Source organism: Gopherus evgoodei, chromosome 7, assembly GCF_007399415.2.
Source record: "Gopherus evgoodei ecotype Sinaloan lineage chromosome 7, rGopEvg1_v1.p, whole genome shotgun sequence".
NCBI lineage: Eukaryota > Metazoa > Chordata > Testudines > Testudinidae > Gopherus > Gopherus evgoodei.
Window position 1 is genome coordinate 32,121,420 of NC_044328.1, and position 13,423 is coordinate 32,134,842.

At 36.9% G+C, this 13,423-nt stretch overlaps 1 protein-coding gene across 1 annotated transcript in view; it reads right to left on the reverse strand.

Annotated features, from left to right (window-relative positions):
- Positions 1-8,475: 8,475 nt before the first annotated feature.
- The window catches only part of LOC115654547 (insulin-degrading enzyme-like), a 220,590-nt gene continuing 215,642 nt past the window's right edge, over positions 8,476-13,423 (reverse strand). The window contains 3 exon segments of the mRNA XM_030568931.1: positions 8,476-11,284; positions 11,910-11,977; positions 13,268-13,340. Coding sequence (XP_030424791.1) covers positions 11,189-11,284; positions 11,910-11,977; positions 13,268-13,340 — 237 coding nt within the window. The 3' untranslated portion in view covers positions 8,476-11,188.

The following is a 13,423-nucleotide window of genomic DNA, read 5'->3' on the forward strand; positions in this document are numbered from 1 at the left end:
CAGGTCTCTGTGACTTAGTGATCATTGAGATGAGGAGTGGATAAAGATAGAGGATCTCACCCCACTTCCTGCGGAGTCCTCCTGCCTCCTCAGGAGATGGCAGTTAAAATCAGGAGTCTCCCAGGAAAAGCGGGAGAGTACAGCACCATAGGATCATGTCCTGGCTGTGTTTAGCTTTATGTCGTGGTGCTGCAGACCAAACAACCATCCTCTGCAAAAGTCATTTCTGTGAGGATTGTCATTAGTACTAAAAGGTCATTTTCATTTTGGTAGAACTAGTGAAATGATTTCAGTCAACTGCATAAAAGGAAAAGGTTTTCAGTAGCCACAAGCTTACAACCCTGCATCTCAGTTAAATCTCAAACTGGGAACACGGGCCCAAAATGAGGGACACAAAATTAATAGCACAAGAAGTTTTAAATGAGGTTGGAATTATTTTATTTACCACCAATGCTTATGCTAGCGTCAGCTTCATGAGTCAACATTTCTGATGCCAGAAACTTATATGCTACAGACAATGAGACACCCCAAGCTTTACAGAGTTGCCACTGTTCAGCAGGGAGAAACTGGGCTATGCTTACACGTTCTGTAAATGAATTCAACCCCTCAAACTCAGCACAGGTGTAGAAATGGAAGTAAAGTCAACTACATTTCCATGGATACGTTCAACATCTTTATTTTGTACTAAACTTTATACTGATCTATGGCATCAAGACAAACAGAAGTTATAGAAAGAAAGAGGATAAAAACATTAACAGAATTTATATTATGTGGTAGACTGTCAGGACAAAAGAGACAAGAACACAGAATAAGTAATAGACTTTTGAGAGAGAGAGAGAGAGAGAGAGAGAGAGAGAGAGAGAGAGAAAATCAGCTTAGATACACAAATGACAGACACCATAACAGTGGAGTTGTGAAGAGACAGAACTTCAATGGTTGTACTACTTATAAAATAATACATTCGTCACAAGTGCAGCGTGCTGTGATTGTGAACTAATTCATTATCTCAAACATTTTAAATTTTCTTCTTCAGGTTACCATTTATTTTTTAAAGCCATACACATCTCCTCTTAAGATTTTCCTCATGAAAACATGAAGAAACTCAGTTCATGCACAAAGAAGGTGAGATGCACAACTTCTTCAAGCACTTCACATTATTACGTGGAACAACAAGAACAAAAAAAAAATGTTCCCTCATAGCACCAAGAAGAATTTTAATCACAGTTGTGTGTGTGAAGGAAAGATACCAAGAAAGCATCATTATTCATAGCTGATTTAGGACATTTTTATACAGAATTATTACATTCTTTTCCAAGCAATTAAATTAACCTTTCCATTTAAAAAAAATCATAGCTGTTTAAAAAAACCTTATTACTTGTATAAAAGAAAGTATGTTTTAATTATAATCTACAACTTTTAATATTTTTTTTGCATAGCACATTTTCTTTAAACTTTGATATATCAAAAAAAAGCTATAAATGAAACCCTCCAAAATTATGTTCATAGACTCATTGGGCTTAAAGGGACCTTGAGAAGTCATCCAAGTCCAGCCTCCTGCACTGAGGATGGCCCAAGCATACTTAAACCATCCCTGACAGGTGTTTATCTAACCTGTTCTTAAAAACCTCCAGTGATGGGGATTCCACAGCCTCGCTGGGAAGCCTATTCCAGAGTTTAACTACCCTTATGGAAAGCTTTTCCTAATTTCTAACCTCAATCTCCCTTGGTGCAGATTAAGCCCATTACTTCTTGTTCTACCTTCAGTACACATGAAGAACAATTAATCACTGTGCTCTTTATAACAGCCTGCAAATGCTAAAAATATGATATGCCAACAGAACCTCTCAAAATTTTAACTGTGAACAGCACAGAAAACATCATTTTCATTTTATGTTAAATTCAGAAAAGTGTTAAAAATTCCATTAACAAGGTTCTAAGTGGCACATAATACATAAATGGGGTGGGATGGGTGTTTGTTGTTGGTTTTTTAACAGTTTGAAACTATAAGGAGAGTGTGACATCCACAGCTGGCCCAGGGAACAAAGAACCAAATGTACTACTGCTAGACCAGTTATTCCCAAACTTTTTACTAAAGCAACCCACCAACTGTATGATGTGCACCCTCCACAACCTTCATCTGGCCCAGTGTGGAGGGAAGACCAGAGGGAAGGGGGTTGTAAAGCAAGCCCGCCCATACACACCCTGTAGCTGTGGCTTGGGTAGTAAACAGTCATTAATTGTCTAGGCCACAAATCTGAACATTCCTCCTCAAATTATAATTTAAAGTGTAGTTCTATTCTTAAAAAAAGACTACAAAATGGAACTGTGAGGTCCATTTATTTTTTCGATTTCAATATCAAATTTGCTCTGTTTATAGGTAAACGGATAGTTTTCTAAATGCCAGTTCAGCAAACTCAGCATCGGTTTTGAAAAAATCAAATGGTGGTCTTTCATTGTCCTTCATCGTTACCAGTACAAGATTCTGTGGGTCAAATTCTGCTCTTTTAGACCTGTGAAACAAAAGTGCCTGCAGGATCAAGGCCTAAATTTGGCATCGGATTAAGTAAACTCAGAAATTGCTAATATGTACATGCTTAGTTTTAACCATGTGAGTGGCTGCACTGATGTCAGTGTTAAAGTTAAGCACCCACGTAAGTGTTCCCAGATTTGGGGTCACATTGTATCCAGTGATTTTGTAACCTGATTATCTGTGCAACTGGAAAATTTAACAAGCACTCCTATTAATGGGGCAAAAGGAGGAACAGAATCAAAATCCCTCCTTTTTAGTTGCAGGGCTAACAGAATTAAAAAGTAGTAAAAACTTGTCACTAAAATAAACTGATATTACTCTAAATTTGCATAGGGAACAGAATAGTTGACTAAGATGATCTGGTTTAATGCAGTTATTTTTCAGAGTAGGACTACACTTTAATTATACTATGCTAAGGAATGACCTCAAAACTTTACTTACTGGACATTAAAAAGAAACCCAAGATGCAAAATTTGATTACGCAAACATTAACTATCCCTAGCCATCAAAAGCCATAATTCTTTAGAGTACATTAGAAACATTGAGAATGGCAGGGAACCAATGAGACTGGGGAAAGGCCTCCTCTGCTCCTCCTCCCTCTCATTCATTAACCAATCCCAGACCTAGGAAGAAGCACTGAGAATTCATCAGTGGCAGCTCTTCTAATACAGGAGAGGTGCCACTGGCCAGCAGATCCTGTGGTGCCACCCACTGGGGCTAGCTCCTTTAGGTTCTGCAGCAACAATTAAATAATACTCCTCTGAGAACGGTGCATGTTTCTGCTAACGCTGGTATCTGACATATGGTATCTCTAATATCACTCAGTGATTCATCCTAGGATCTTCATTGAACCAGAAATTTCCAATGGACTGGGGGAAAATTATTTTCACTTCATTTAAATTTTCTCTACTGAGTTTCTTCTACATTTAGGGTGACCAGATGTCCCGATTTTATAGGGACAGTCACAATATTTGGGGCTTTTTCTTATATAGGCTCCTATTACCCCCTACTCCCGTCCCGATTTTTCACACTTGCTGTCTGGTCACCCTACCTACATTCTTGTTTAGTGGGGTACTCTCACATAAACCAAGACTCAATTCAATTTTAATTTTTGCTTTGCCTTCACTTTCTAAACAAGTTACATCATCCCAAACTACTAGGTCATCAGACACTTAAATTTAGAAGGGTTTTTAAAAAAGGATATTTTACAAACGTAGGCCAATTTCTTTTTTTTTTTTAGATCTGTCTGTAGACAGGAGTCATTGTATGCTATTGGGACAAAAGAGACTCACAGGTCTACAGAGCCATTACAAAGTTAGGGCCCAATCCTGCAAAGTGGGAAACCAGGGGGACTCTTTGTAAGCATATGGGTCTATCTGCACAGAGTGCTTTCCAATGGCTTGGGTTCTAATCTGGTCATTTGAAAACATATGTTGCATATATGATAATACCAGAGCTATGACACTATTCAAATATTAGTAACTCTGCTATATTAAACTGCTCTTTAAAAGGTTTTTAGAACAAAAATAAGTTTACTATCTACATTATTTTGGAAACTATGGGAGCAGAAGAGGAATGCCACTATTTTTAATTATCTTTGGATACTATGCAACAAATTAATCTACTCCATATATTAGGCAGCTTAATTACACAATATAGGGAGTATTTAATTCCCAAACTGAATGATTTTCTTGATTCTTCTATTCTTTTGGCTTATTCCAGAGGGAATGACAAAGTTAAAAAGTGGTAAGAGATCCTACCATGTATCACTCTGATACTTTCAAAGCTCGAAGAAACTAATGCTAATAGGATACTAAGAGTTGCAATAAAGACAGGTCTTCTAGTCACTCTTAATTACTGGATCCAACATTTAAACCATCTAGTAAAGATTATTCTTTATGCTGTGGCAAATTGCTGGCACTATTATGATGGGTCCCGCGCTCTCTCCTCTTGTGGGGATTCAGGGTGTTGTTTCTCACCCCAAACTGGGGTATCAACTGTCCCACAAGTGTCCCAGAAAAGGGGAGTAGAGAGGGAGGGACCTGGGCCCACCCTCTACTCCGGGTCCCAGCCCAGGGGCCCTAGGTATAGCGGTGAACCACCTGAACTAGTGATTCATTCCCCTGGGCTACTTTCCTCTCCGGCCCTTCAGCTTGTGTGGCTTCCTGCCCTCTCTCCACTTGGGCCAAGTTTCTCCTAACCCCTTGTGTCTGTAGAGTCCCTCTGCTCTGCGCAAGCCGGGTTTCCCTTTACCTAGGGTCTTGGTCTTCTGGCCCACCACAGCACTTCTCCAAACTGCTCTCCACTCCAATACCAAACCACTCTGCTTCAACTCCTCCAACTGTCTAATTGAAGCAGAGGGATTTTATCAGGTGATTGGCTTCAGGTGCTCTAATTGGCTTAATTGGTTTCAGGTGCTCTACTTAATCTATAGCAGCCTCTCTTCCCTCTACAGGGAATAAGGCTCTCATCATCCTAGGGCTTACATATCTCCCATTTATCACTCTCCTGCTGCCCTCTGGCCATGCTATATCACAATGCAATGCCACAGAAGTGCCCGACAATTTATAAACAACACACATGGTCCCTTCCCCCAAAAGTTTATAATATAGGTTAAACTAGATATTACATGAGTGTGTTATCATAGAAAGGGGTACAAAATATCCTGCAGTTATCTACTTTCAACTTATACGTACAGTATACGCACAGTATTTATGTTACAGTAATTCAACTTAAATTTTTAATTTTATTTTTATTAGGCTGGTGCAGGGTGTGGGCAAACACCATAACAAAGTGTACGTTTTGTATACATTTAGTTAGATATGATAGTCTATATTTTAAATTTCATGACAGGTATAAGCTAGTAATTCGGTTTAATTCCAAAATACAAAGCCTTATGCTACACATACCACTCCACCCTTAAGTACATTATAGTCTGTACCCCTATAAAGGATGCTTAATGTACATTCTTATTAGGTTTCACATTACAACATTAGAAGTCATGGGCTATATACTTCAGCTGATCTGTTCAGACTCCAGTTCTGGTTGGGGAGCTCTTGTTTTCAGCTGCTTTCTGAACTGTTCCTGCCTAGCTGTTTACATTTCCTGACTTGGAGAGCTGAGGAAACACTCTAGGCTGAATATTCTTGGTTAGGATCACTTGTTCTGGGAGTGATATTTATGGTTAGAGCTCACCAGGACCCAGGCAGGCTAATGCTAAGCACAGGAACATATCCTGAAGCAAATGCACGCAATCCAGCGTGGCCATAAACTAGTACGTATGACTAGAATGACACGCCAGAGCCCTCTCAGCTAATGAGCCAGGGGGAAGAAGCAGCCAGAACCAGGCACTCAGCTTGGAGAGATGCTGAAGCCAGCTACAAATACAATTCCTATATGCCTGAAGCTCATTTGATGCTGCAGCCCTGTCAGAGTTAAATTTTTTTTTCCAATTATTTTAAGAACATTCAAAGTAATCAAATATGCAAGATATGGCACTTTCATTTGCATAGAGTTTTCAGATTTCTGAACCTTGAACTTTAACAGCAAGACATCAGTGAATACTAATGGAAAGAGTGTGATGTGAAGGTCACAATGACCACATTTAAGTACCTAACAATTGAGCCCTCCTGGAACTCCATGTGCCTTGTGAGGAACAATTTCCTTCCGTGAAGCTGAAGGCTCAGAATGTTGGTGTTAGCAGGCCAGACATTTTCGTAAAGACAAAAGGAACTGCAGAACTGGTTGACATCTCACGGTGACTCCAAAGCTGGAGGAACTAATACATTATGACCCTTTCTAGCTTCACCAAAAGATATCCATTTGGGTTGATATTTCTCATGCTAAATTTCATTCATATCCAAGGCAATTTGGAAAGCTCAACAGCATCCAATAAGCCATTTTTGAGTTATGTGGCTGCAAAATGTTTACGAGTTCCTGGTGTTTTAAACTGGCCCCAACATTCCCAAATGAATTCCTTTAATAGCTTTAAATCTGAACCCTGCTGTGCAGTTAGTCCTCACTAAGGACGTGGGCTCTGAACAGGTTTGAAAATATTTGTATTGAATTTAAAAATTCAGAAACACTTTAAATACTAATATTATTTAGATGCCTGAGTTTAGCTAAATTGGAGCTGGACGTAATCTCACAGTTTAAGATGGTTCAGTATGATTTTACCATGCTTAATATTAACATTTCTTGACTCTCCGGGAACCCTTGAGTTCCTACTCAGGCTAATTGTTTCTCTTTACATTTTAATTCAAATTTTACATACTTTGTGCTTTATGCCCCAGAGTGCACACCTGTCACCTATCAATTTCAAACTGTATTCTGGAACACTGCAGACACTCATATGGTTGGCCTCTTCTGAAATCATATCAAAGGTAGGAGAGGTAGTTAAGATTCATATTTCTTCTACCTTTAAAATAACATAGGAAAAGGCCTGTAGATCTGAGGTCCTGTCTGTTGAGCTTCCATGAATCATACATTTAAAATATCTCATATGTCTAGAAGCACTGTGTATTCTGGGGCTTGCAGCCACAGAATGTGCAAACTTGATTTAAATCTGAGTAATAAACCTGAAACTGATTTGAAGAATAAATGAACTGTGTTGACTCAAAAAAGGGACCTGGTTGTTTTTGTAGCTAGCTCAATGAAAGCCTCCGCTCACTATGCTACGGTCGAAAAAGCGCATAGAAAACTCTCATATGAAGAGATTCAAGAAAGGAGATGAATAAGAGGGGATATTATTTAAAAATTGGTTTAGAGAAGGTGGATTGAGACAGGGAGAACAGACGTTTCCCATAACACAAGAATGATGGGACAGTCAATGAAACTGAGAGGTAGGAAATTCCAAAACAAATAAAGGGAAATAGTTTTTCACACCTGTGTTTAAACTGTGGAAGTCGTTGCCACAGGAAATCTTTCACGCCAAGAACTTAACAAGATTCAGAAAAACTGGACACTTTTGTGGATATCAAGAATATCCAGACTTATAATTAACAATACATTTTGCAAAGAGAAATTTAAACCTAATGTTTCAGGATTTAGCCAATCTCTAATGATTAGAGATCAGGATAAGACCTAATGTTGAGGGGCAGATTATTTCACCTCTGCCTTCTGGCAGAGCTTTTGCTCCTCCCTCTGAGACATCTGGTGATGGTCACTGTCTGAGACAGGATACTGGACTAGGTGGATCTTGGGTGAATGAGTGGTCTTCAGAGTTCATTTCTCAAAAGTCAAATCCTTTTGGCATCCTCCTCCCCACTAATGACAATCCTGTAACCCCACTTCAAGTTCTTCTAATCCTTCTTCCCAATACCAGCTGTCACCCTTCAGACTGTTTCTCCTTACAGCCTAAAAAGACGTTTTTCTCCAGGAGTCCCCCACCGGCAGGGGCAGCAAAAGATGAGGCTGACACTAAGCGTTTGCACTCAGAACTCTCACCATTTATAGTTCCAGCAGTAACCTCACTGATCTCTAACCCCAGTGACAGGTATTTTACTTTATACATGTAAAAAAAAAAACCAGATAAAATGACCACAATAGCTACCAAAGATAAGCTCCTGAAGTATAACACTATCAAACCACAGTGATGGTCTAATAGGCTGCTCCAAGATTGCCAGTTCAAGATTTAGTAATTTTAAAATTCTCCTTTATAATTACTTTAAAAAAAATAGAGAGACATCCGCCTAGATATAAATTCTATATATTAAAAAATCTTCTCATATTTATGTAGGGAAGCCATCAGGATATTTATGCTACATGCAGCACTGCCCTCTGGCACATCCCTAGCAGAAATGAATTGGAAGCACCCAAAAGCAATCACGGCCAGTCCACTCAGCACTACTTTATGATCAATACTATAGAAAAACCAACACTTCAGCTGATAGATACATTACCAGAACAGAACAAGTAAAAATAAAACAAATGAAGAACTCCAAAGATTAAATCAGATTGTTTATTGTAAACAGGGTAACTCTAGCACTCTGTCATACTGGCTGTGTCACATGCACCCAATTACACATCAACTGCTCAAAATAGTACTTGCAAAAATTACTGCAATCTAATCATTTATGGTTTGTTACATAAACTTAATTTAACAAGCACTGACACTGAATTACAGTGTATTCTAGGTAGTCTGTTATTGCTTGTAGACACTGCAGCTTTGGATCCATTCAAATGAATCCATTAATATGCCTGAGTTAAACTGTACTGCTATAACAAACTCAAACTGTAAAATGCTGGACAACACTTAAAAGCAATTAAAAGTTGCTATCACGCTACATGAGTTCCCGCTGTCACTCCAGAACTTAAATATACTAAATGTTCTTTTCTGGAAAAAATGATTTGTGGTACTGTGTTAAACATAACATCATTCCAATTATTATGTATAGATGTGTGTGTGTGGGGGGGGACATATATATAAATTGTTAAAATTTGAGTTCACATCACTTTAATTATATTTTTTTTTATACAAAATAGAGGCTGTTTCATTTCTTTTCACCATAAGAGTGCTACATTTAAATACTAAATCCCAAAATATATAATTTGTATAGTGTGCAGTCAACATTTATTTTTAATACCCTATAATACAAATAATCTTAACCAAAAGGAAATTATAAACAAAAAAAATGCATTATGGGCAAAGAAAACCATAATGTGTGAAACTTTCATGAAGAACATGGTAAAGAGTAAAAAGTAGCAGCATTTCATTTTCTTCTGATAGTGTATTTATAGTTTTTCCTTCACACTAGAGAGAAATGCTATTGGCCTTCACTGACAACAAGTAAACATCACATGGAAACAGCACATTTTCAAAATTATTCTTTGTAAACAGTTTATGCTGTAAATCTTTTAACAGCATTTAAGTTGATAATATTTATTCAATTAAAGCAGCATTTCTTGGCTAAATATAAACTCAGGCCATGATTCTGTAAACACTTAAGCATGCATGTAATGTTACACGTGTGAGTAATCCCACTGAAGTCAATGTTTTGCTTTATTCATTTGAGTAGTCCCATTAGCCTCAAAAGGCTAATGGGACTACTCATGTGAGTAAAGCTACACATGTATTTAACTACATGCAAGATTAGGGCCAAAGGTTCAGGTTCTGTTAATAGTGGGCAAAGCCTCAAAAGATGTCAGTGGTAGTTATGGTGGTAAGTGCTATGCCTGATAATAAGTGTTCACATGATTAGGTCCTTAAGTTTTCAGTGATTAGCACATCCTGCCCTGCCTAAACATGTACAGTAAATTATACACGTTCAAAAGGCAAGATAGTTTAGTAATGTAACAAAATATTTTAAGACTAAAAATAACTCTTTTAGAAATCTTTTTTGTATCTTCTGGCCTAACCCTGCCTTCTTTACTGATGCAGAACCACCAATGAAGCTCAGTAAAGGGTGAAGAATTGGATTAATTATATATTATTCTGGTATTTTCTTTATGAATTAAAGTTATGAATTATACATGTGGCTACTGTGTTTCTGTGCTGATCTTGTGGTATAACCGGAATTAACTAGAGTGTTGTGCTGCTGTTTTGTTTTGAATGACAGAAAAAGGAGTGTGAAGACTGAGCATGTAGCCTTATACCGGAAACTCAATTGATGCATTCATGGGGCCAGACTTGACTTGATCTGTGCTTATGTCAAAAACTGGGGCTGTAATCTAGTGAAGCACTTATGCACATCCTTATAGTTATGCACATTTTTAAGTGTTTTGCTGGATAGAGACCTAATATAACAATATACTGGGCAAAAACACATTGGTGACCTCATCGAGTTTATGAACTGGAAACAAAAGTGATATCAATTTAAAAATAAAATAAAAATTTATTATTCAAACAGAAGGAAACAACTCAGAGCAACCCTGAGAAATTGAATGAGGTATTAACAATCAAGAGACAAGCAGAGCACTCACAAAAATAAGATGGACTACCCAAGTGTTTCCAGCATTTTACTAGTTTGAATATAAAATGTTCCCAAATTTGTATATAAAGATTAAAACCATGCCAATATATTGAATTACTCTTCTTCTGTTAAAGACAACTCCCTTGTTTATTATTTTGTTGCAAAATTTCCTCTTTTCCACTGATCTACTTAACTCTTAAATAGAAAACAAGTTGGTTGCATTGAGGATCAATTAAAAAAAGAAGGTATCATTCAACACTTTATCCTTCAAAAAATGTCAAAGCTTCCTTTTTATGAAAAGTTTTGCTCCTCCCTCCCCCCAAAAAAGGCTTAATACTTTTTTCCTGAAAAAAATTATTATAGAGCTATTTTCAATGGCCTTTTGCAAGAATAACATGGATATTTTAAGCAACATCAATTTAGTCTGGAGGCTTCTTCAAATTCCGTTATCAAAATGATAATTTTAAGGGATATACTATTTTAAAAATATACTCATCTACAAGAGCCTTTAATATTCTGGTTGATTTTGGTTTTCAACAGTTGTTTTGTAATATAAATGACACATGACTACAACTAATTTTCTAATTCTCTGTATCCCTATCACACCATTAATGATGAATGAACCAAGAGTGAATCAGGGACTCTCAGAATGGACAGGATTGTTTATCCTAATAATCTTTAAGATGTTTGTTCATAATGAAACCCCTTGAAATTGATCCTTTTGCATTTCTTCATCCATTGGGATTCTTCACAGTTTTGAAGCCATGACATTGACGTGTGGTTTCACCAATGGAAAGAGTGGTAGACTGAGTTTGAACTCTGTCATATTTTGAATCACATCAGGCTGCAGAGAAGTTTATTTGAAAAAAACAAAGAAGAAAAACCTTTGCTCAGTATCAAATAAAACATGAGAAACTGCTCACTTTCAGATTTTATCACTTAACTGTTCTATCCATATACGCACAAATTCTATTTGCTCTCTTTTGCCCTGAAATATCGGATTATCATCAGTTCCTCAAAAATATATCAGTATTACTATTACACTCACAACCTAATAAAACGGCTTTTAAGCTTTGAACCCAATCAGAACTTTCAGATTTATTCTAAATTATTTCAGACTTTATTTATAATATATTTTTTCCTATAGTGTAGGTGCTCAGCATACAATTACCCACTTCCATTTACTGCTTCTACAATGGATTAATAGGGACAAGGGCAACCGGAAAGCCCAGCATAAAGCAGAAGTTTCCTATTCTGTTTCAAAACACAGGATAAAATCCACACATACAGAAGCAGGCAACATGTTTGTAAAAACGTAGAAGCTCTGGACAGTTGTGAGCCTGAACCTCAATTTGTAATGATAATGTCACAGGCAGGATTTCAAACTGTCTGTACCCTCACTCAATGCCCATTTTTCTATACTATCAAATAATTTTTAGTATCCATTTAAAAAAAATTTTTTTTTTTACCTGTGGCAAAGGGGGTGCTGGTGCCAGATTTACGTCATTTGGGCTTGGAAATTCTCCAACAACAGGACCTATTAAACAAAATTAACTTAGAAAGACTGCAGCTTCTAAAATATCTTCTCAAAGAAACTACTTCTTAAAAGTTAGACAAATAGCTAAAAGTACAGTTTATGAATTTCAAGATCACTTCCTGTAGTGTTTGCTTAGCAGAACCCACCAACTAATTTATATTATTAAATATCCCGGATCAATAAATAGTTAAGAGGGTTTTTAAATAAAAGACTTTGTGAACACTAGTCAATGCCACTTCTAATCACCTTCTATAAGAATCAATATTTAATTGATAGCTACATATACCATTGACTGAATTTGTGTGAAGCAAGGACAACATCTCATGGCCAGTTACAACAATCATACATCTGTGTTCCCTATGTATTTTCCAGGGGCTACCAACATCCTACAACTATTACTCCCTTGGAAAAAGGTGGCAGATCACTCTGATTTAATTTACATTTTAAAAGCATATTTATGTTCTTTCTACTCATGCATTTTATTATCAGCTAAAAGAACTTAAGGAAAATCAGTCAGTCATGGAAGTTAGAGATGGGAAAGTTATCTTAGAGCCTCAGAGTCACAACACACACACAACCTGATGCAAACTGACAAATGATTTTGCACAAAATGTCATGGAAAATTCATCATCAATCTTGCAGATAATTACTGAAATCATTTTTTATTTTTTACATATTAACTCTAGAGAGGAACAGGATAGTTAATAAATGACAACTCAGTCTGTTTTCCAACTGATTAGTTAATGAATTAGAAATAAAATCTAAATAAAATTATTAGTATATGTATTTCAAGTATAGAATAATATGTTTCATATTACCAATTGGAGGTTTATATTTTTCTTTCCTCAGAAATGCCCCAATAACAGACTGACATTTTGCTCTTGATCAGAACAGTCTATTCCATTTCTATATGAACATACTAAATAGGTATATTTTATTTTGCAGAGCAAAGTGTTTACAGGTTCTTTTTAGTGTCTTGTTATTAAAAATAGAAGCTGTACATTTTAGGACATACCATTTTAACATAGCCAGATACTTCAAAATGGGTGAAGGAATGGCAGGCTCATCATCTTTATTGTGGCTGGAAACCCACAACTATCTGAATTCCCCTCAAATGAACTATTTTTAAATATTCGTGTGGAAAATACCTGGGTGAAAATACTTCCCTCCAAGAAGACATAGACCTTTCCAGAATTTGGTTTCATAGTGCATTGGACTTGTACTGCACAACACACTGCTGTATTGTCTGACTTGAACAGGAATAAATTAAAAAAACTATGCAATACTTACAGGAATCCATTTCCCTTGCAAGGACATGTACGGATACCTTGTGTCTCCTGGGAGCATCTACTGCCAACATCTCCTGCAGAAAGCAGCAAGGTCAGTTATTCCACAACAGAATCTAAGTGACAGCGAGCGGCAATCAGGAAAGGAAGCCCTATCTTG